The 23197-nt window shown below is 35.4% G+C and overlaps 1 protein-coding gene across 17 annotated transcripts in view; it reads left to right on the forward strand.

The window, feature by feature from the left end:
- RCOR3 (REST corepressor 3) overlaps positions 1-20921 on the forward strand; it is a 58755-nt gene extending 37834 nt beyond the window's left edge. For 6 of the 17 annotated variants that reach the window (XM_074035715.1, XM_005540746.4, XM_045396580.2 and 3 more), the window contains 3 exons: positions 9066-9123; positions 17618-17859; positions 18320-20921. In XM_074035715.1, coding sequence (XP_073891816.1) covers positions 9066-9123; positions 17618-17859; positions 18320-18664 — 645 coding nt within the window. In that variant the 3' untranslated portion in view covers positions 18665-20921. Of the gene's footprint in view, positions 1-9065; positions 9124-17252; positions 17386-17617; positions 18195-18319 lie in introns of those variants that run through there. The other 11 variants (XM_074035707.1, XM_074035722.1, XM_005540748.4 and 8 more) reach the window with 4 other exon arrangements.
- Positions 20922-23197: the final 2276 nt, after the last annotated feature.

The following is a 23197-nucleotide window of genomic DNA, read 5'->3' on the forward strand; positions in this document are numbered from 1 at the left end:
ACAAAAACAAGGTATTGATTGACCATTTTCTCAAGTCTTCTATTTCAGTTGAAACCTAAATATGTTTTTGATATTTGTGGTAATTATAGGGGCACTTATATTCCCTTAAAATCCAATCAGGTCTTTTTCTAGGAGCTTCTACTATATCTTTTTTCTCTCTTTAACATTTCCATATTATGCTTCATATCCTGGATTTGCCTTTCTGTGTATGTGATAATCAGATAATCTTATTTGGTCTTATTGGGACTTTTTTTCCCCAGAAGGGGAAAAGAACTTGGTTGACTGAAATATCTACAGATGAAATTTATGGAGGGGCTATGGGGAGGCAGAACAGTAGTACTTCAGAAATTATGTACCATATGCCATCTTAGTTATCAGTGTCTTTCAGAAAGGAAGACTTATGAAAAAAGTTGTTTTTCATTGTTTTGAATAATCTCTTTCAAGAAGGCTAGGTTATGGAAAAGAGTGAAAAATAATACAAAACGGATATCTCATTCCTGGCCCACAGGTAAAGTGACAAACATTCTAGTAACAGTCATTTAAGGATAATATAATACAAAAAATTACTATGTTATTTTGTTATATTATTGCAACAAAAATTATTTTAATTTGTATTATGCATGAAAATGCATGAATGCAAACAATTTTAAATGTCTATAATTTTGTAATCTAAAACTTAAATACCGCAGATACTAAAAACATGGGAATAGCAGGAAGAACTTTATACTAGCAAGTGTGAAAAATAAAATGTAGAAATTCCTAGGAAAATGTGTCTTATCAAAATTGCCTGAAAAAGAAAGAAAAGCTGAATAATTGGTAATCATGAAGTAAAACGAAATAATAATTAACATTTTTCTCTCATAAGAAAACTTCAGACCCAGACAGTTTTACAAAAAACATTTACTAAATTTTCAAGAAAAGGATAATTCTCATCTCAGATTTTTCCATAAAATTACAGGACAGCCTCACTCATTAACTTTATAAAAAGAAAGATGCGAAAGTCCAGTAGCATTTTATAGCTTCTCTATGTGCTATCTCGTTTGATTTTTATGTAAATCCATACAGCTAGGTGAACCAGATACTATTATTTTACATGAGGAAACTGGAAATCAGGGAGGTTAACAACTTTCTCAAGGTGACAGAACTAGTAAATAATGAAACTCTGGCTATATCTCATCTTTTTAGAGTCCTGATTGGATTTCTATATTAGTATATGTCATGTTGCCTCTTACATTTGGAAGTTTTTATATAATAGCAAAATTATATATTACATTTCCACATTTTAATGCAGCTATTGGGTGAGAAGTTATCAAACATTTATTGTAATTTTTGATTTATTATAAAAATAATGATCAAAATAAAATAGCCAAAATGTTAACACTCTATCATCCATATATTGAAGTTTGGATATTACTTTGGGTTGATATATTGAACTTATATGATGTGAAAAATGTATATATATTGTATCATCTAGAGAGTCCCCAGGATATATTTATATTTGTCATATTGTCCTTACTGCTTTGGGGAGGAAGGCAACTTGAATTTCAGATTAACAATTACAATAAAGAACTTGAAGAATCAGGTAATCTATCCCCTTACCTTTATTTTAAACCATATCTAATCAAAGAATGTTAATAAGCTTTGGAATAATTACAATAAGCCATGAAATGAAGTAACTCGCCGGGCATGGTGGCTCAAGCCTGTAATCCCAGCACTTTGGGAGGCCGAGTCGGGCGGATCACGAGGTCAGGAGATCGAGACCATCCTGGCTTACCCGGTGAAACCCCATCTCTACTAAAAAATACAAAAAAAACTAGCCGGACAAGGTGGCGGGAGCCTGTAGTCCCAGCTACTCGGGAGGCTGAGGCAGGAGAATGGCGTAAACCCAGGAGGTGGAGCTTGCCGTGAGCTGAGATCCGGCCACTGCACTCCAGCCTGGGCGACAGAGCGAGACTCCGTCTCAAAAAAAAAAAAAAAAGAAAGAAATGAAGTAACTCTACTAAAAGTAAGCTGTTACTAAAGTGCATTACTTATTAATTTGGTTGTATTTCTTATTTTCATTTAGGGAAAAATTTGTTGAAGAAAGTCCATTCACTTCCACAAGTATTTACTGATCAACTATTTCATATGAGGCACTGTGTTAGGCCCTGTGAGAAGTGTGTGGAAAGAGGGAACACATAAAGATGTGGACAAGATGATGTGATTTTTCCACCTACTCTAATAAAAAAAGAACTTTCAGTCTAGATGTTATAAGACAAACTGATAAAAGTTGTATGATAGATTTATAAGCAAAGTATACAGGGAAACAAGTGGGCATTATTCATTCTGGCAAGGACAGTTAGAGAAGACTTCTTAGAGGGAGAATACTGCAGCTGAGGTTTGAAGGATAAGAGGGATTTTTTGCACATACAAAAATGACCAAAGAAGTCATTCCAAGCTGAGGGAATAATAAGAGCAGTGGTTTGGTGTTGAACAGTACATTCAAAAATGTAAATCTAGTAGGGGAAAATTAAAAGCCCTTTTAAAAATGAGTCAACAGGTATTCCCTGAGCACTTACTATGTGCTCATTATTGTGCTAATTAATTGCTATTGAGGATTCCATGAAAATGTAAAACAGTCTTTTCTCAAGAAGCATATTGTCTACTTAGGAAGGCAAACTTGGATGCAGAGAAGGAATGAACATGGTGTATGAGAGATGTTAGGAGGGTTGAGTAGGGGCATCTTTGTGATGAACATCAGTGGGCAAGTCCAGAGTATAAAGTCCTTGTGAAAGCCAGAAAGACTTTTAAATTAAGTCAAATGGAAAGACCCTGTAGTTTCTTTAGTACAGAAGGATGTAAAGAAAAATTTTAATTATAGGAAAGTTATGTCATTATTATGCAGGATAAATTAGAACAGGAAAACTTTATAGCTGCTAAAATATTAAGCATGTAAGTTGTAAATGATTAAGGGGTATCAGTAGGGTTGGGTATTAGTTATAGGAATGGAAGCAAGCAGTAAACCCAAAGAACATTGCAAGGTAGGGAAATTAATATGTCTTCCTTGAAAGTATGTGAGAGTGTTGAGGGTGTCGCTGGTATGTCTTCTGCTTTTTGTTTTGGATGGAGGTAAATGGGTAGGTGGAGGAAAGATTGATGGATCCAGAAGGAAGAATAAGTATAACTGAAAAAGGAGTGCTTTTTGAAGCTATAAATTCTCCATCTATGGTTGTTTTCCTGCAAAGGTAGACGACATCCTTTCATTATGGATGTTGGGTGGAATTTTCAGCATCAAGTAGAAGGTTTAACTTGGTGACCTTTTCTACCTCTTTCAACTCAGAGGTAGTACGAATCTACCACTGACGAAAATGGGAAATTTAGCAGGGAAAGGATGGAGTAAAAATGCCGAATTCCCTAAGGATGTCATAGATAGTTCTAGAAGGCTTTTTGGGACCTTTGATATTGTTATATATTAGATTGTCTTATTTTATATTATTATATTATTTTTAAAGCAACAGCATTTCAGATAGGTGTTTTTGTAGAAGAATATACTCTGTGATACCATACTGTAGCTACCTACAGCTACCACACAGTTTTAGATTCCTAGACATATTCTAGTTGTCCTTTCTTTAATCTCTACCAGAGTTTCTCAGATTTAAAAGACAATATTAAAATCAATAACGTATGTGAGTCCTATATATTTAAAATTTTTGACCCTATTTTTCTTCACTCTTCCCCCTCTTCTGCTTCCACTTGTCACACACTGACTGCTTAATCCTATACAGTTTCAACCGTCCCTTCTGCATTTTTCTTTTTCTTTCTTTTTTTTTTTTTTTTGAGACAATCTCACTCCCATCCCTCAGGCTGGAGTGCAGTGGCGTGATCTCGGCTCTCTGCAACCTCCATCTTCCGGGCTCAGGTGATTCTCCCACCTTAGCCTCCTAAGTAGCTGGGACCATAGGCACACCACCACACCTGGCTAATTTTTTATAATTTTCCTAGAGACAGGGTCTTGCTGTGTTGCCCAGGCTGGTCTCAAACTCCTGGGCTCAAGTGATCCACCCGCCTCGCCTCCCAAGGTGCTGGGATTACAGGTGTGAGCCACTGTGCTCAGCCCCTTCTGCATTTTTCCACTAAGCTGCCTCTTACAAAGGTTAGCATTGGCACTGATGACCACTTTCCACAACTTTTAACTTCTCATTCCCACTACCCCTCTTTTTCTTCCTTTAACTTTTGGGAGGTTATGTTCTCTTTTATAACTCTTCTTCTGTTCCCTGGTTTGTCTTCTATACATATAGGCATTCTCCAAGTTGTCCTCAAAATTCATTTCCCTTGTCTTGAATACACAATCTCATTGTTTTACTGTGTTAAAGTCGTATCATATGTTCATTTAAATTACACAAATTTATCCAGACATTCAGTCAAATAAAAGAGAGAGAAAGAATGTTTAGCAATAGCAAGTGCAGTAGTGCTGGCAATTCTTCTTACACTCCATTTATTGAATGTATGCCCCACAGTGAGCAGTGGTGAACTGAGAATTCAGAATCCACTGTTTCTTTAGTCAGTCTTAGTTTCTGCATGCCTTCTGTGTGTCTCTTTGAACTGAGAGAGAATTTTGTGTGTGTGTGTGTATGTGTGTGTTTGTAAAAAACAACACTACCCTAGATTCAAGCCAACAGCTTCATCTGTGGTTTAACTGAAAAACTAGTGGTCCATTCCAATGCTGGAGGAATACCTGGCTGTGTGGGTGTATTGAGAGACTGTGTGCCTGTCTCTGGCTACCTTTTTAAAGACATTTCAAGAGTAATCTTGAAAAAAATTTTTTTTTTTTTTTTTTTTTTTTTTTTTTTTTTTTTGAGACAGAGTCTCGCTGTGTCTCCTAGGCTGGAGTGCAGTGGCGTGATCTTGGCTCACTGCAAGCTCCGCCTCCCGGCTTCACGCCATTCTCCCGCCTCAGCCTCCCAAGTAGCTGGGACTACAGGCGCCCGCCACCACGCCCGCCTAGTTTTTTGTATTTTTAGTAGAGACGGGGTTTCACCATGTTAGCCAGGATAGTCTCGATCTCCTGACCTCGTGATCCACCCGCCTCGGCCTCCCAAAGTGCTGGGATTACAGGCTTGAGCCACCGTGCCCGGCCAGAAAAAAATTTTTTTTTAAAAATTGTAGGCCAATTTTAGACCTGAGTAAGATAATGACTCCATTGTTTTTTCTTATAAAAATTTCCCAGACTCGCCGGGCGCGGTGGCTCAAGCCTGTAATCCCAGCACTTTGGGAGGCCGAGGCGGGCGGATCACAAGGTCAGGAGATCGAGACCACAGTGAAACCCCGTCTCTACTAAAAACACAAAAAATTAGCCGGGCGCGGTGGCGGGCGCCTGTAGTCCCAGCTACTCAGGAGGCTGAGGCAGGAGAATGGCGGGAACCCGGGAGGCGGAGCTTGCAGTGAGCCGAGATCGCGCCACTGCACTCCAGCCTGGGCAACAGCGTGAGACTCCGTCTCAAAAAAAAAAAAAAAAAAAAAAAAAATTTCCCAGACTCTTCAAAACTGTGTTTTAAATAAATGAATCTGATTTTAGCCTCAGGTGGAACCTGAACTCCACCTGAATGTCCAATACCTCATTCTCATTGTATCCCAAATTAAATTAAATCTTAGCCTCACCTTCCCACATCTCCCACAGCAGCATTTCTTGATTTCTCAGGTTCTTAACAGCATTGTCCTTCTCTGAGCTTTCCAGGATTAAAGTCTTATTTTAGTTATGATCATACCCCTGACCCCTTGCCCCCCAAAACAAAACATAACTATTGCTTATTAAATTTAGTGTGAACTTATCAACCTTGAATTTTACTACCCTTCCAAAAGTGGATGGCCCTTATCATATTTTAATTTAGTTAAATATCACCAGCTTGCCAGGCTATTACTTCTTACTGACACAAATACTGTTTTCCCTTACATGTGGATTGCCTTCCCATTATTTGCCTTTCAGAAGCTTTTCCTATTCTAAACCCACCTCAGTCTTCAACCTTTCCTTGTTCTGTTTCCCCACTTAAATCATTATGACTTTTTCTCTCATCTTGAAATTCCCCCATATACTCTGTACTTTTTAACTTTAAAGCTGTTTGTATTCATTCATTTTCTGATTTGTAAGCTTTCTGCAGTTTAGATGAAAAAAATTTTCATAATGCATGTTATTTTTTCTTTCAGTTTTTGTTACCTTTTCATTAATGATACCTTTCCCTCCAGTTTCTTTCAGATTTAATAAACATGAATTGATCAACTTTTATTTGCATAGGCAGTGTGCCAGATGCCTTTTTAGATATATTCTAAATATATCCTCATATTTAGTTATATTTAATCCTTAGAGCTACCTAAAACATCGTTATTGCAAGTTGTATGTACAGAAGATCCTCAATATCCAACTCGTCATTCATCCATGTAATGCATGGAGAAGCAAAAATTGCCACACAAGAACATTGACTAATAAACCAATCATTTATAAAATTAGGCTCTACTCACCAACTCTTCCTAATTAACTTTAGCTGTTATCTGTCCCATTCACTACATTATCCTTCTCTGTCACTCTCTTGCTAATACAATGCAAATACAACACAAACCAAAATGAAATTGCATACTTTGCAAAAGATGAGAAACTTCATGAAGTCTCTTAAACTGCAAGAGAATGACATTAGTCACCTACAAAATTGTCAGATGAGTATCCAGCAGAATTAACCATTAAAGAAAAAAGTGATCACTCACAGGCAAGCACTTCACAAAAGAATAATTTGAGAACCAAGTATTAAGAGAGGACCTTGAGAAAATTGTTTCAATAAGCCTTTAAAGCAAAAAATGACCCATTTTATGATCATGTAAATTTCAAAGCCAAAGGATGTTGCACCATTGTATCATCAGAAAAGATATGCCAAAAATAAAGTGTATTAAACAAGTCATTAACTATTTTTTAAAAAGAGCTAATTTCTACAGGTTTTAGTTTCACATTTCAGATTGAACTGCAATCAACCTTTTATTTTTTTACCATTTACTATAAAATATTTTGACCTGTTTTAAATTGATTTCAGTACTAGTTATCCTTGGGTACCAAGGTCATCTTTTATCCACCTTACACAGCCAAGGTAGCATCAGATTGCCTGTGCATGAACTCAGTGTAAACTTCCTTAGTGTAAAGTTAGGGTCTCAATTAAGGATATATATCCCTTCTTTAAATAGAGTTCCTCCTCCATTCTTGTTACTCCCCTTTTGGGGGAACATATGTTTACCTAATTTTCCCTATCTCCTTTTTTTTTTTTTCTTTTTTAGATTTGTTGTGCTCTTTTATTACTGTTTCTTTATGTCTTTCATAGTTTTTATCCTATTCTCCCCTTTCTCTTTTCCTTTTTACTGTTCTTCCTTTGCCTCATCACCAGGTTCCTAACCTTGAGGCTTATCCACTGTTTACTACCTCGCCTGCCCTGCTGTCCCTTTTTAATCTCCTCATTTAGAATACAGTGATTTGTTTTAGGTTTTTCTCTCGTTAACTCTTAAGTCCATTTTTTTTTTGTTTTTTGTTTTTTGCTTTTTCATTTTTCCTCTTTTTTTTTTTTTAACTTTGGATTTTTGTTTCATTCTTCATTCTGAGTACTTGCACCCCCTTACTTTTGGTGAGAAAGTTGGTGTTACCTAGAACCTCTGTGTGCTATAGAAACTCTTATTGCTAAGACCATGAGTGAGGTAAGACCTAAACGCCACTTCTCAAAGGAAGCCCTCTTTCTGTTTTGCCCAACATGCCCAGGTATTACACGGAGCCACTTTATCTTGGCAGTTCCTTCTGCAAACCCCTGCATGTTGGTGTATTTATTTCTGTCCATCTACTGTCAAAGGTCCTCGATTTACCACTCAGTGGGTATACACTAATGAAGTCTGATTAGATACTTGCTGTTGTAATATTACCATACTGAAAATCCTAAATTTAGGATTTTTGTGGGGAGAAATATTGGGGGGTCTTGAAAAAACATATTCTTATCAGGATCACTTTCTGCTTCAGAAATTTAAAGAAATATTTTAGGACTTAGGCCTGTTCTGTAGTCCTATGATAATTTATACCACTGTTTTCAGGTATGAAGGATAGGTTTAATCTTAAATATGAAGGGAAGAAATTTTGGAGTCATAGATCCTCTCTGAAGAAAATAAAGTTTCAGCTGGGTGCAGTAGCTCACGTTTGTAATCCCAGCACTTTGGGAGGCCCAGATGGGCAGGTCACTTGAGGTCAGGAGTTTGAGACCAGCCTGGCCAACATGGTGAAGCCTCATCTCCAGTAAAAATACAAAATTGGCCGGACATGGTGGTGGGTGCCTATAATCCCAGCCATTCAGGAGGCTGAGGCAGGAGAATCAATTGAACCTGGGAGGCGGAGGTTGCAGTGAGCCAAGATCATGCCACTGCACTCCAGCCTGGGCATCAGGGTGAGGAAGAAAATAAAGTTTCTTGCTTATGGCCAGAGGTTTGAAACCAGCCTGGCCACATAGCGAGACCTCATCTCTTAAAAAAAATAATAATAATTAGCTGAGTGTGGTGGCAGGCGCCCGTGGTGCCAGCCATTACTTGGGAGGCTGAGGTAAGAGGATTGCTTGAGCCTGGGATTTTGAGGTTGCTGTGAGCCGTGATCATGTCACTGCACACTCTGGCCTGGGCAACAGAACAAGACCCTGTCTCAAAAAAGAAAAAAGGAAAAGCAAAGAAAGTCTCTTAAATGTTTAAAACTAGGCTAAAATTCATAGCTGCAATGTGTGATAGGAATATTATAGTTGGAAAATGGGAGACTAATAGATTTTCTCACATTTTAATATTTCTAATTAGAGCATAAATGCAAATGTTGTTCCTTCTCACAAATTGGTACATTTCCCTTTCATTATCTTTCTGCATGGGTAAAAGGTAACTCAGAATTTGTATTTTTACTTTCTAAAAATAGAATCTTCATAAATCAGAGTTGTAGTAATCTCATGTCTGTGATTTGATGAAAACTTAAAAAAAAATAAGCACTTTGGAAAATGTCTGTCTTCATATCCTCATTAGGAAACTTCTCTTTAATTTTGTAGTCAAATCAGAAAATTAATGCCCGTTGGACCACAGAGGAGCAGCTTCTAGCAGTGCAAGGTATATTAAAGATAAGCAGTTATTGTTGTTAATAATTATTTAATTTGTCATGAAAGGTGACTACCCTAGTTCTTCCCTTCCTTTAGAAATTGATCAAGAAAGGGCTCTTGTGTTTATCACAAAGTCCTGGTGACCAGGAATTCTGTGTTGTATTTGTGGATGTGACATACTCAAGTCTACGTACATTTTGAGTCCTGAACAGCACGTAATGCATTCTCGGCACTAAATAATTGATGGTGATAATTAAGCATGAAAAAGTCACATGGGCTCTCTGTGCTTTTCCTTTGATATTCCTGCAATTGGGTTCATTCTTACTATATATATCATTCATTGATAACTCAAAAGCATCAATAAACTATAGATGTTTCTGATTTCTCTACTTTGTAAAATAGTGTTTATCTGATAAATGTCAGGATTGAAAATATTAACTACATGCTTAACTTTCAATGTTTCATACTTCCCTTAAGAGATGTACCACTGAATGCTTAGAAACCTGACTTTAAATAGGTATATTTTTGAAAAGAGACTTGAGAGATATCAAAAAATCACATTCAGCATTTTAAATGCACTATTTCTAAGAATGTTTTGTTGAATTATATGGTAGAAGACTTTTTTTTTTATTAGGAATACCCATGGGCAAATTGGAAGCATTATAAACTTGGATTTTCTCATGTTTAAATGACTTAAAGACAAATTGTATATTTTTATTCATTGTTACGGATTTGTTTTCTCTTCATGATACATTTATGTGCAGGTCTGATTATACAATTTAAAGTTTGGTCTACATTTTGTTTCTTCCTGCCTGAGCACCTCTTTGTGTTGAGTGCTAATAACTTTTTTTTAATGTAGGTTAACTACTGTTGAGAGAGTGGGGCCCCAGTGAAACATATAAGCATACCTTTTAAAATGTTGCCAAATAGTCTTCAGAGAACATATTTAACACAAAAATGCTGTGCAGACATCATTCCGATTGATCGACTGATAGATGACTCTGCAGTTTGGATTAGAGAGAGTAAGAATTAGCCAGCCAGCATGATTTGAAAATGACACAGGAGGGTGCCAGCAGGATGATGTGTCAGCCCTTGCTTTGGCCTGTGCAGCATAGCACAGTCATTTCATAAAGAATTGATACTATGACACAGGGTGCTGGATGTGCATTGGACACATCTGTAATTATAGAACTGAGTTTCTGAATGAGTCAAAACAAGGTTTAGTTAGTTCATAATGTTCAAAAATAGCTGTTTTTAAATTAGGCTCTGCTAATTTAAATTATTGTTTAAAAAATTAGCATTTTCAGTGGCTGCTTTATATTCATTTAGAGCAATGGCCTACATGTTTAATATAGTCATTTTGAATAGGGATTTCTTTTATTCATGTAAAGCCACTATTTCCCTCTATCTTAGTAGCCTGGTAAAAACTGAACCCTGATTTCCAGTATTCAGTTGCTTAAAGACTAGTATATTAACTCTGTATTTTTAAGAAATTATCCCAGTGAAAGAATTTTCTGAAAAGAGTGTCATAGGAAAAAAAATCTAGGCTAATACTTCTCTACACAGCACTCAGTATTTGATATTGCTCTATAGCAGTACTTTAAGTTATAGAGTCCATTGAATCTTTTGGCTGGGTTGGTTACTACCCAAAGCTGCATTCAAAGGAAGAGCAGTGGTAATATCTAAATATATAGTTTGAACTATATATGTGGACATAACTTATAAATATTAAAATAAAATAATGGAGTAGTCATATATATAACCAAACATTTCCTCTGTACTGAGGTATATTCAGTATTATACTATGTGCATTTAAAAAGTAACCCTTGAAGTTACACTAATGCAGCAGTTTGTATGGAAGTATGCATGTTTGCAGGATTTCAAAGGCACTTTTTAAATAATGTGTTAATGGTGTTAATGTCTCTGTTTTATTTATTCTTTGGATTTTTTTTGTTTTCATTTTTGGGTTTTGTTGTTGTTACATAAAATAAAACTATAAAGGCTATTCATGCCCAAAATAGCTATTTTAAAGAGAATTTTAAAGTGTTATATTGTCTTATGTGCCCATGCATTTATATGGTGCTCAGAAGTGTGTCTTATAAATAGTATAATCATGTAGTAACGTCCCCTGTACCTGAGTTTCAGTGCAGTTAAGGGACATAATTTCAGGGTCTTTTAATACACAGTTTACTGTCTAGAAGTACTTATCTTAGCAGGCAATTGTTTTTGTTTTTTGGTAAACCTTTATATTATTCTAATGACCAATTTAGTTTTCCAAAGTAATAATAAACTTTTGATATTAACATGTTTTAATTTGTATAGCACTTTATATGCAAGACATTTTACACATACATTTCTGATTTGACACTTACTTGTTAAATGCTTTATTTTATCTGGCTCATAATAGAAGACTTACAGTGACCTGCAGAAAAAAATATTGACTCTGGTGCAACTAGTGAGATTTACAACTTTACTATTAAATAAGTTTTTTTGTTACTACTCTTTTGAAACCAAACATATTGAGATCATTTCCTTTCCTAGGGCTTAAATATGTATTTCCCACCCTACTTTCCTGTTCCATCTACTCCTATAGTTGTTAACTAAATGTTAACTATTTAAATAAGTTTCCCTTCTTTCTTTCTTAATTGGAAGAGAGGGGAAACCATGCTCAGATGAAATAGGAATGTCTGTTTACACTTTTGTAATCAGTCACTTTATTATGTTAATTCTAGTTCTACCTATGTTATAATTTTAATAGAATTCTTCAAGAGTCTCCAGGTAGGATATCATTAATACTGCTAATTTAATCCTCAAAATATTTGCCAGGAAAGGTACTTCTACAGTTTCTATCAGTTGTTCCAACCCTAAGTATCTAATTTTTATTATGACCAAATTTTATTATGACCAATAATGATCTTTCCATATTTGTGTTAATGATAAAATATTCCTGTTTGTAGCTTATACATATATAAATATTTTTCTCTAACCTATAATGCTTTTAGAAGTTATCCTAAAATCCAACTTGATATTCATGATAAACAGCATTCAGAAATTAAGAATTTTTAAAGGGACTGGGTGTGGTGGCTCACGCCTGTCATCCCAGCACTTTGAGAGGCTAAGGTAGGTGAATCACTTGAGGCCAGGAGTTTGACACTAGCCTGGCCAACATGGTGAAACCCCATCTTAACTGAAAATACAAACAATTAGCCGAGTATGGTGGCGCACACCTGTAGTCCCAACTACTTGGGAGGCTGAGGCAGGAGATTTGCTTGAACTTGGAAGGTGGAGGTTGCAGTGAGACAAGATGGCACTCCAGCCTGGGCAACAGAGCGAGACTCTGACTCAAAAAAAAAAAAAAAAAAAGAATTTTAAAAGGAATTTAAAAAGGAATTAGATTATTCTAAGTGTATCTTTTTTCCATTTAAAATGGAATGATGGTTAGCTGTTTTCAAAAAGCAGTATGTTTAAATTATAGTACAAAACACTTTTTTAAAGTATGTAGAGGCTAGAAGCATGGTATATGGTATTTGCATTTTAATTATAAGCTGCCTCTTAAATATATTCATTTCCTAGTCAGTAGTGCTTAAAAAAAGCTTCCCAACTAAAATTTATGCTACTTTAGGATAAACAAAATTTTTTCCAATTGTATAAAGATATCAGCTTTAATTAGTTATTTTTATATAGTTATTTTTTATAATTACTACCTTTTTATATAAAACAGAAAATGACAGAACTATGTTCACATGACTTATGCTTATAGTAAAAGTTACCTTTTCTTGTAGTTCATTCACCTTTTTAAGATAAATGAATTTTCAAGTCTAGAAATTGTCTTTTTTCCGTCTCATACTAACAAAAAGATAGAAGGGTTTGTAAAGGAGAGAAAGTAGATTTGGCAGTTGCTTAAAAATAAAAGGATGGTAACACAGTACATGAATGATCAAAAGGAAGTAGAACGAGGAGATTTATATCTTTCCATCTGAAAAGCACCCTTTTGCTTTAGAGATTATTTTTCTATTATAACAGATACCATAAGAACGGAGGTTCAAAAGTATAATTGTCAGCCCTCTGATACACTTACATTAAATAATTAATGATTCAAGATTTCCAGCATTTTTGTAATGGAATGTAACTTACAATGTGATTTTGACTTTTAGCCCTTCCATGTATACATCAGTCACTGTTCTGCTGCTACTGCTACCTTTTCTACCTTTTAATATGGAATTCTTGAAGAGATTTATAGGAGGTGGAAATACACACTCCCAAATGGCTTGAGTTTAAAATGTATGTCTTAATGATAGAAGAGAATAATCTCTCTGGAGTTTCTAGATGTTATTGTATTCCTGTTATTTTAAAAATATATTTTTGAAAAATTAATGTTTCCCAGTTAAACTAAGTACATGTTCACTTTAATAAATTTTGCTGTGAAAGCCAGAAAAAAAATCCTCTGAAATTTGATTATCTATAAGCAGCTTACCATGTTTCGTCTTTTGGGTGTGTTTTTTTTTTTTTTTTGTGGTCCAAAATCAATTTTTTTTTTTTTTTTGAGACAGAGTCTCACTTTGTCACCCAGGCTGGAGCACTGTGGCAGTATGTCGGCTCACTGCAACTTCCACCTCCTGGGTTTAAGTGATTCTTGTGCCTCAGCCTCCCGAATAGCTGGGACTACAGGCGTTTACCACCACACCCGGCTAATTTTTGTATTTTTAGTAGAAACTGGGTTGTACCATTTTGGCTAGGCTGGTCTCGAACTCCTGACTTCAAGTGATCTGTCCACCTTGGCCTCCCAAAGTGTTGGGATTACAGGCATGAGCCACCATGCCCAGCCCCAAAATCAAATTTTAAAAAATGGTTTTAAACATACCAAAGGCAGCTATCCATGCTATCCCTTCTAGCTAAACATAAAAATAATTTAAAAAAAAAAGATTCAGATTCTGATTTTACAGTTGGGAAATACCACATAAATTCTCCTGAAGTTACCACCATCTTACTAGCCAAAGATTTAAAAAAAAAAAAAAATGTGTGGACAGACTCCACTAATTCAGAATGTCTGATAATTCAGATAATGGCTATGCTCATGTCTCTACTGCTAATAAAAATATCTTCTTTAGCAAGTTAAAGTATTGACAAGAAATGTTTAAAAAAGATGTTTTTGCCTTGGGTAATATAGATTCCTGGTTGGAATATGTGGGCTTTCATAAAATGTAATGATAACAGAATATCTTAATGACTTATATTTTTATGTTAATTCCCAAATAAAACTTTATAAAGATTATAAGGTATCATCTGCCACCATAGAAAGCCAAGTTGTTTCATTGTAGCTTTCAAATGAAATTTAGAAATTTGACTGAAAACAGTTTTTTTTCTTCCTGGGAAACGTACTATTTGTCTGTTTATTCCACTAACCTTTGAAAACGACTCACTTTGAAAGTCTCACTTTCCCTAAAAGTGAGACTTTAACAACTATAGTTCAAGCATACCTTTTACATCTTCAGGAAGGGAGACTGACTTAATCATATTTAACTCCCTTCCTGAGAAAGTAGTCAGATCACCTTGTTTATTATCAACTATGAAGAAATAATGGAGTGCCCTTCCCCCAGGGACAGATTGAAACTAGGGTAAGCTCTGATGCTGTAAGTTGTTCAAGTTAGTTGCTGCTCATCACTACCACCTGCTAGTTGTTTCAGAAGCCTAGCTGGAGATTCTTTTAAAGGAGCAGTCTCATTGAGTCAGTTGGGGTTTCACTAGAGTTTGCCTAGTTGCTAGCAACAGTATAGAGCTTAAGAGTTCCATCGTCTAACCAAAATGCTCTTGAGCTATGCCATTCTGAGTGTGAAGGTGATGAAGAATTCAGCCATATATATCTAATACCTCTTGTGGTTTAGGGAAGAACAATCGTATTTCCTTATTTCCTAAGCACTTCCTGTGTACTCAGCATTGTAGTAATGCTAGTGCTGCTTTGTATTTTCTAGGACAGTACTTTCCAACCTTTTTCACATCATGGTACACAGAGAAAATTATGAAATTTGTCACAACACACTGGGGCGAGCAGATGAAGCTGCTCTTGTCCAAATGAGACTGCCAAGGAGCTCCAGCTATTCCAGACCCTGTCCAGCCATCCTTCAGGCTGAGGGGATTTGTTCTTAGGAACAAATGTGCCTAGATATTTGTTGGAATATCTAGGTTGGAATATCTGAGGTTGGAATCCTCAGCCAAACTACAGAAGTCTACAGTGTGGTCTGAGCCTTAAGAGTTTAACTGGCATACATGAGTTAATTATAAACATATTATAGTTAATGATAAGCATACTTGAGTGAGTTAGAAAAAGTTGTCAACATTGAACATCTCTAGAAACACTCTTACAGGAAGTAGTTTTGAGTTTAAGATATATAATTTTACAAATGTAACAATATTGGTGACAAGGTAAAGTCCATTGAACAAGAGAAAATTAAGTGGAAGATCAAAAGGAGTATAGTCAGAAGAAGGGGCACTTATTTAATGGAATCAGACTTGGGGACAACTTAAAGTTTTGGAATATATTTTGCAAAATAAGTGTTCTGAGGTTTATAATATCTTTAGACTTGGAGTCAGAGTTAGTTTAATGTGACTTCTTAGGAATACAGTCTCATCTAAGACTTTTTTTAAGGTTTTCACTTCTAAACTCATGTATTCAGTAGGTTTGACCGTTGCTAGAATGTAAATTAAGTGTTCCTTATGAAAATTAGTAACTGATAGAACATTATATTTGGTTTCTAATTAGTAGTTAATCTTCAGTGCAGCAAACTCAAATTTAGAATTTAGAAATGGCACAGAGACTCACCCTTCTAAGAGTTGCTATTTTCTAAAATGTAAAAGTAGTAGAGAAGTACTTGAATATATAACATTAACTCCTATCAAATATCCTTGGATTTTTATTACCAAATAAACTCTCAGTGGAATCTAGTCACTATTAGAATTTATAGTTAACTGTCAAGTTCAAACTGGAAATCAACCTCATGGGTTTAAAGGGAGTATAAATTCATTTATGCTGATAAAATATTATAAACAGTGTCTATCGTTACTTTATTGTCATGTACATGTATTTTCCTTTGAGAACACTGCAAATGAGCATAGCTTACAAACCCAGAACTCTACCTTAAAAATGGGATATAATTAGAGGATAGTAGTGTCAGACCTCCTGTCCAGAGTGCTCTTAGATAAAGGAATTCCCCTTAGAGTCAAGCCCAGCTAGTTTAATGTAGTCAGAGATGCTTATTTCCAAATTCTCAATTTAAAATAAAGCAGAATTTAAAAGTAGGATTGTTACATCATGATAGTGCTTTAGGGTAACTGAGTATTTCATATTAATTGGTATTGGTAAGAATAGCATTTCGCTGGGTATTAACATATCCATATATTCTCTCATCTGTGATCATATACATGTTGTTTATTTAAGCCCCCATATTTTTGTCTCTTTTCTCATCTCTTTCATTAATGAGTTACTGTTTTCTGGTATTTTTAAAAGCAGTTATCAAATTATAAAAATTTTCAACAACTTTTCTATTTTCTATTCTGTTTTGAGCTAAGTGCATCTCCTAGAATGAGTCTGTGAACTTCTTTTAGAATTCCCTTAAGAGGAAATTACTATCTATTTAAAATTCTATAGTATAGTTAACAATCTCAACCTCTTAAATCAATTATTACCCTTCATTATAATGAAACTTCCTTAGTGTAAAGTTAGGTTCTCAATTAACAATATGTATCCCTTCTTAAGTTTAAGGTAGTGATGATGAGCACAAGTGCTCTTCAGGTAGTCATTACTGTTACGTTATTCTTTAAGCTATAATCTTACATCCATTCAGTCTTTAAAACTACTAGATGAGTTAAAATCCAACTGACTCTGAAAAAAAACTTCCCTTTTAAAAATCCACCAACTTGTGATGATTCTCCTGCTTTTCATGTTTAAGTTCTTACCTAATTTCAATTTGTTGGTACCCTGGTGGTATAGGCAAGTATTCATGTTGAAGTTAGTATTAAGACCAAAATTATAATGCTTTTCTTAATGGGGGAACCCTAAGGCTACTCACTCAGTCCATTGAGGGGATAAGAGAGATGGCTCATTCCCATCCAGTTTTGTTTACAAACGATGTTGCTCAAATTTAGGTGACTGGCTACTAGGGAAATAAATGAATGTGGAATTGAGGATGGAACAAAGAATTCAATGCTTTACAATAAATGGACTGTATTTGAGAGTTCAAGAGAGGATTGGAGAAAATAACTGAGTATGTAAAAAATGGTAAGTTTCTGATTGTTCAGTTGAAGGCAAGTGGCTGGCTCGATGAAATGACATAACTGATAGTTTTCATCTGTGACCCTGATATCTTAGCCTCTATCTCAGAATTGAGAACTGAGCAGAGTTTGTCAGAAAGGATTGTCATTGCTGGTATCTTTTGTGTGTGCATGATGTATAGTACACACAGCTCTCCTTATTGATCCTTCACAGGTGTATTATTTACTTTGCCTTCCAGGTGTCCGCAAATATGGTAAAGATTTTCAAGCTATTGCAGATGTAATTGGCAACAAGACTGTTGGCCAAGTGAAGAACTTCTTTGTAAACTACAGGCGTCGGTTTAACTTAGAGGAGGTATTGCAGGAGTGGGAAGCAGAACAAGGAACCCAGGCTTCTAATGGTGATGCTTCTACTTTAGGGGAGGAGACAAAAAGTGCTTCTAATGTGCCATCAGGGAAGAGCACTGATGAAGAAGAGGAGGTGTGTTTGTGTATGGAATTTCAGCTAATATGAGTTGAGGAATCACCATTTTGTGTGGTATTCTGTAAGGTTAATTTGTCAAGAGGACTAGCTAAATTGAGCATGAAAGGTTGACAATACACTTACTCAGTGGTGCATCTCTCGTGACTCTTAAGTCATAATGACATGCTAAGTTCTGATTCTAGAAGAATGGAGTGTATTGTTCTTTCATAGTCTTATTTTTATTTCCAGTGTTAAGCTGTTTACAAATAAAGATGCCTGTTTGGTAGCCTCGTTGGTTTTTGGTTTTTTGTTTTGTTTTGTTTAAAATAAAAGAAGCTTGTGCTTCCAATAAACACTGGTGTTATGTTTTTGTTTTGTTTTTGTTTGTTTTGTTTTTCCTGTGACAGCCCAAACTATATTGTATTAAGTTCATTAGGACTTACATCTCATACATGTATTTTTGTTTCCTCACCTCTAGGCACAGACCCCACAGGCTCCTCGGACACTGGGTCCATCACCTCCTGTCCCATCATCCACTCCAACACCAACAGCCCCTATTGCCACTCTGAACCAGCCTCCACCACTTCTTCGTCCAACACTGCCTGCTGCCCCTGCTCTTCACCGGCAGCCTCCTCCACTCCAGCAGCAGGCTCGGTTCATCCAGCCCCGGCCAACTTTAAATCAGCCTCCACCACCTCTTATTCGCCCTGCTAATTCTATGCCACCCCGTCTAAACCCAAGACCAGTGTTGTCCACGGTTGGTGGTCAACAGCCACCATCACTTATTGGAATTCAGACAGATTCACAGTCCTCACTGCACTAAAAATTAAATTGGACAGAGCTGCAGTAACTTTTCACCCCATCATTATACCAATGCTCATCTGACTGATGAAAAAGAGGAAAGAATAATCATTTCTAGATACTGAGGCTGCGAACTAGTTCTGTGGCAGTGGACTGGCATAAGTGGATGTCTAAGAAATTTTTCAGTCCACTAGACTAAAATGTTACACAACAAAAAGCCTCCAGTTAGCCTCCTTTCTAGAGTATATGTTCAGCAATGTTGAACTCATAAAAGGAAAAAAAAAAAGATTTAAGTATTCTATATACCAAGTTTTTGTTTTGTTTTTACTGTATTTATTTTATCGAGGTTCTTTATATTCCTGCCTCTTCATAGTCAAGGCTCTTAGTACAGGAATATTGACTTAGGAATTGTGAAAACTCCTTAAGTTTCTTAAGTTAAGGATGTTCGGCTTTTTTCTTTAATTTAATTTTTTAAAAACATTTTCCTATGTTAGGAGTGCAAGAATAGCCAGCATTTCAGATTTTGACATATGTTCATTTTATGCATATTTAAGAAATTATAGCTGCATATCCCTTCTTTCAAAAAATGTTGCTTTTTTTTCTAAAGGAATTTTAATATGTTCCTTTAAAAGAAAGCAATTTAATCAATTGCAAAGCAATTATATAAAACCACAAAGAATGTACTGAACCTACTAACCCTTTAACATACATTTTAGGGTCCTAGCGCAGAGTCCTTGTTTAAAGGTCATTGACTCATCATCTATCAGTAATGAGAGGATTGGAAGAATAATTTTGCATACAAATGAGGACTTAATTTGTTGAAATATAATCTCTTTAAGTTCCTTGAAAATGGAGTTGGGTTTTTTTTGTTTCTAAATGCTATCTGCTTTTAACTAGTAGTTGCCTACATCTGGGGACTTCAGAGAAGAATTATATTTTGTTAGTTATGTAGACACAGTGGTTATGGAAGCATTTATTTACAGTACCCTTTTCGTGTTTGGTTTCTGAACTTAAAATTGCCCTTATACTTAATAATATGGTCTGCATTTAATATGAAAAGTGTTTTCTTGATAAATCTCTATTGTACTATTTGGATACATTTGTGTATTCCTTGCAGCCAACCTGTATTTGTGGGATTGGTTTAGGGTTAAATCATCAACATTATTTCAAAAATAAATTTAAGAATTTGTTCTGTGTTATCTAAAGATGTATCAGTATATTGTCACAATTGTGCTGTTAACTAAAAATGCTGAGACCCCTTTTTATAGAAGAACACAAAAGACATCAAGTCTTCTTAATTCAACCCATAATCATTAAGTCCTTACAAAGAATATTTTACAAGTGATAGTATTTCAACAATGTGTAATTAATATTTTTGATACAATGATTTCATATTGGAATCATTATTTGTGCAAAGGGACAGATCACTTAGATTGCTATACTAGTGGACATAGGCTAAATGTTTGCACATTCACATTCTTATCACATGTAGAATACTTCACAAAATAATAGTCAACATAAGGCCCTAATTTATGTTTTGAAAGATCATGTGTTCCCAAAATATTCCCTATCATTGGCTCCACAGCCTTAAAGTGCTATAGATTTAAGTTCATTGATTAGTTTTAATTTTTAATTTTAGACCACTTATTTCCATAAATACCCTACGTACTGGCATATCTGAAACTCTTTTTCCAGGTTAGGTTCTTTCTCATTGAATCATCTTAAATAGTTCTTGGACCTGAATTTAGCCGATTTAAAATTCTTAATATTCAACAATTTATACTTATTTTTTCTTTAAAAGCCACAGGGGACAGTTATGTATCTTCAAATATCTAAAGCATTTTTTTAAAGCACTTAAATTGTCTTACGTATGTGCATACTATACCTTTACAGCGTTTATTGTCTTGTCTCTTGTCAGTAGACCTTCAGTACACAATATGTGGGATATGTCAGTCAAGTTGGTCAGCACCAGCATCTGTCCAGCTGTTCAGTATATTGTGATTCATTAAAAAATCTCTTCTATCCCAGACATGGGCCAAGGTGCTGTATCTGAGGGATGTGCTGTAATTTGATTTACATGCATTAGAGCACACAGTAGAAAAACCTTAGCTTCATTAGTAATATGACACATGTATATAGTGAGATGTCTTTATTGTGTGCTTTGCATATTTTGTAAATATTTTGCACGTCATTATTTTTCTTTTTTGTTTAAGCAGTGTTTGGCCTGGAAGAGTGATATGCTTGCTGCTTAATCAAAGGATTAAAGATTTAAAGATGTCTATGTCTTCTATTTTTATATAATTTCATGTCCTATGAGGAATTCAGTACCTCTTCACTGTGAAATTTGAAATAATGATTTTTATAAAAGCAAAACTAGAAATCTTTTAATGACAATTTTAATTAATTTCAGGCTTACCATTTTTGAAAAATCTACACCAAAGTGGTTTTTTAAAATTACATAACTAAAAATAAATCACACTGTGGATACGTCTTATAAAACTAATGGAAAAAATGTTTTTCTATATGATACAATTCTAGTGTAATATGGATGAGGTAAGGGTAAGTTATGATCAAAACTTGTTCTTAATAAGCTTGCAATTGAGTAAAATAGAATATAAAATAAAGGTGAAATAATATGAAATTTTGTCTTAATGTAGGCCTACATTCTTTTTAGGAATGGATGTAGAGAGCAAGCCAAGAACATGACTATCATTTTTAAGAATATTCAAAATTGCAAGTACAGTCATGTCCCTTAACAATGGGGATATGGTCTGAGAAAGGTGCTGTTAGGTGATTTTGTTGTGCTGTGAATCAGATTGTACTTGTACAAACATAGGTGGCAAAGGCTACTACACACCTAGGCAACAGTCCTATGGTATACAGTAATATGCTGTACTATATACTGTACTGTATGTACTGTAGTAATGTACATAGGCAGTTATAACAGTGGTAATATCTGTGTATCTAAACATAGAAAAGGTATAGTAAAAATACTATATATATTTATTTATTTTTTTGAGACAGGTTCTTACTCCTGTTGCACAGGCTGGAGTACAGTGGTGCGATCTTGGCTCAGCAACCTTTGCCTCCCAGGCTCAAGTGATTCTCCTATCTCAGCCTCCCGAGTAGCTGGGATTACAGGTGCCCGCCACCACACCTGGCTAAGTTTTGCATTTTTTAGTAGAGATGGGGTTCCACCATGTTGGCCAGACTCATCTTGAAGTCCTGATCTCAGGTGATCCACCTGTCTTGGCCTCCCAAAGTGCTGGGATTACAGGTGTGAGCCACCATGCCCTGCTGATGTTATAATTTTAAAGAACACCAGTGTATTTGCAGTCACTGACTGAAGTGTCATGTGGTGCATGACTGTACTTGGGCTAAAGTACCTAGTTTAGTTATTAAGTATGTTGTATTAATTTTATGTTCCCTCCCGTTATCAAAAGGTTATGAATATTAATAACTGCTAACTAGTTAACACTGGGGTGTCAGGATCGCCTCAAAAAGAATAATAATCTGACTTAGAACTCTAAACAGAATCTATCTCTCTCTGTGCATGCCCAAAATAAATGACAAATACATTTTTATTAGAGGACACACAAGAAAAATGTGTGTGTTTAAATTTAGCCATTCATTATAGATTACATCGTTTATAAGAAAATAACAGAATAAATGAATACAGAAAGAACCCAAGAATCAAGTTCGAGAAACCATTCCATATTAGAAAATGTCTACAAGAAACTTTTGACATCTGATGTATGGTAGTACCTAAACTGTTTTCTTCTAGGAAAAAGTAGGTCATGTATAACTCCCCACAACTTACTTCTTTGTCATAACTGCCTTAGGGAAGGAATGTTCTGCAGCAGTATATTAGCGACAATGGAGTTTGAGAATTAAACACGACAAGGAATGCTCCTAAATGTGTGAGTTTGTGTCTAAGGGGCCATGTGGCTTTATCTGCCCTTTTTTGCTCTCCTAAGTCCTACAGAGCTAAGGGAGAAACAGTGAAGATCAGAAGTTAATATTGGGGGAGATGTTTGCCAATTGTCATTACTAGGTTTAAAGTAGACAACTGTTAATTAATAAAGGGAACAGGTCTTTACAATGCAGTAATTTAAACTTCAGAATCCTAAAGCAGGAATCTGGTTGTGCAGGGTCTCTAAGGAAAAAATGCTGGTGATATGAAGCAGAGGGATCTAAGAACAGTCTTCACAATGTAAATGACATCAAAGTTGATGTCTCAGAATGCTTCATATGTTTCCTTCCTTTGGACTATTTTAAGAAAGGTGAAATTTTTATTCTGTACAATTTAATCTTACTTGTAAGGTACAGTTACCAATAACTAAGAAGATGCTGAATAATACCACAACACAAGGTATCTCTTGAGGGATCTGTCTAGTTTACTACCCAGAACAGCTTTCTTATTTGACAGGATTTGGCTTGAAGAGGCCTTTAATCCAAAGACCATTTTTGTTGATATCCTACCCCTTCATCTTTTCCAAAAGAGTGAAAACAATCAGAATCATTGAGGGCTTGTGGCCTATGTATGCAAAATAGT

Source organism: Macaca fascicularis, chromosome 1 (genome assembly GCF_037993035.2).
Source record: "Macaca fascicularis isolate 582-1 chromosome 1, T2T-MFA8v1.1".
Taxonomy (NCBI): domain Eukaryota; kingdom Metazoa; phylum Chordata; class Mammalia; order Primates; family Cercopithecidae; genus Macaca; species Macaca fascicularis.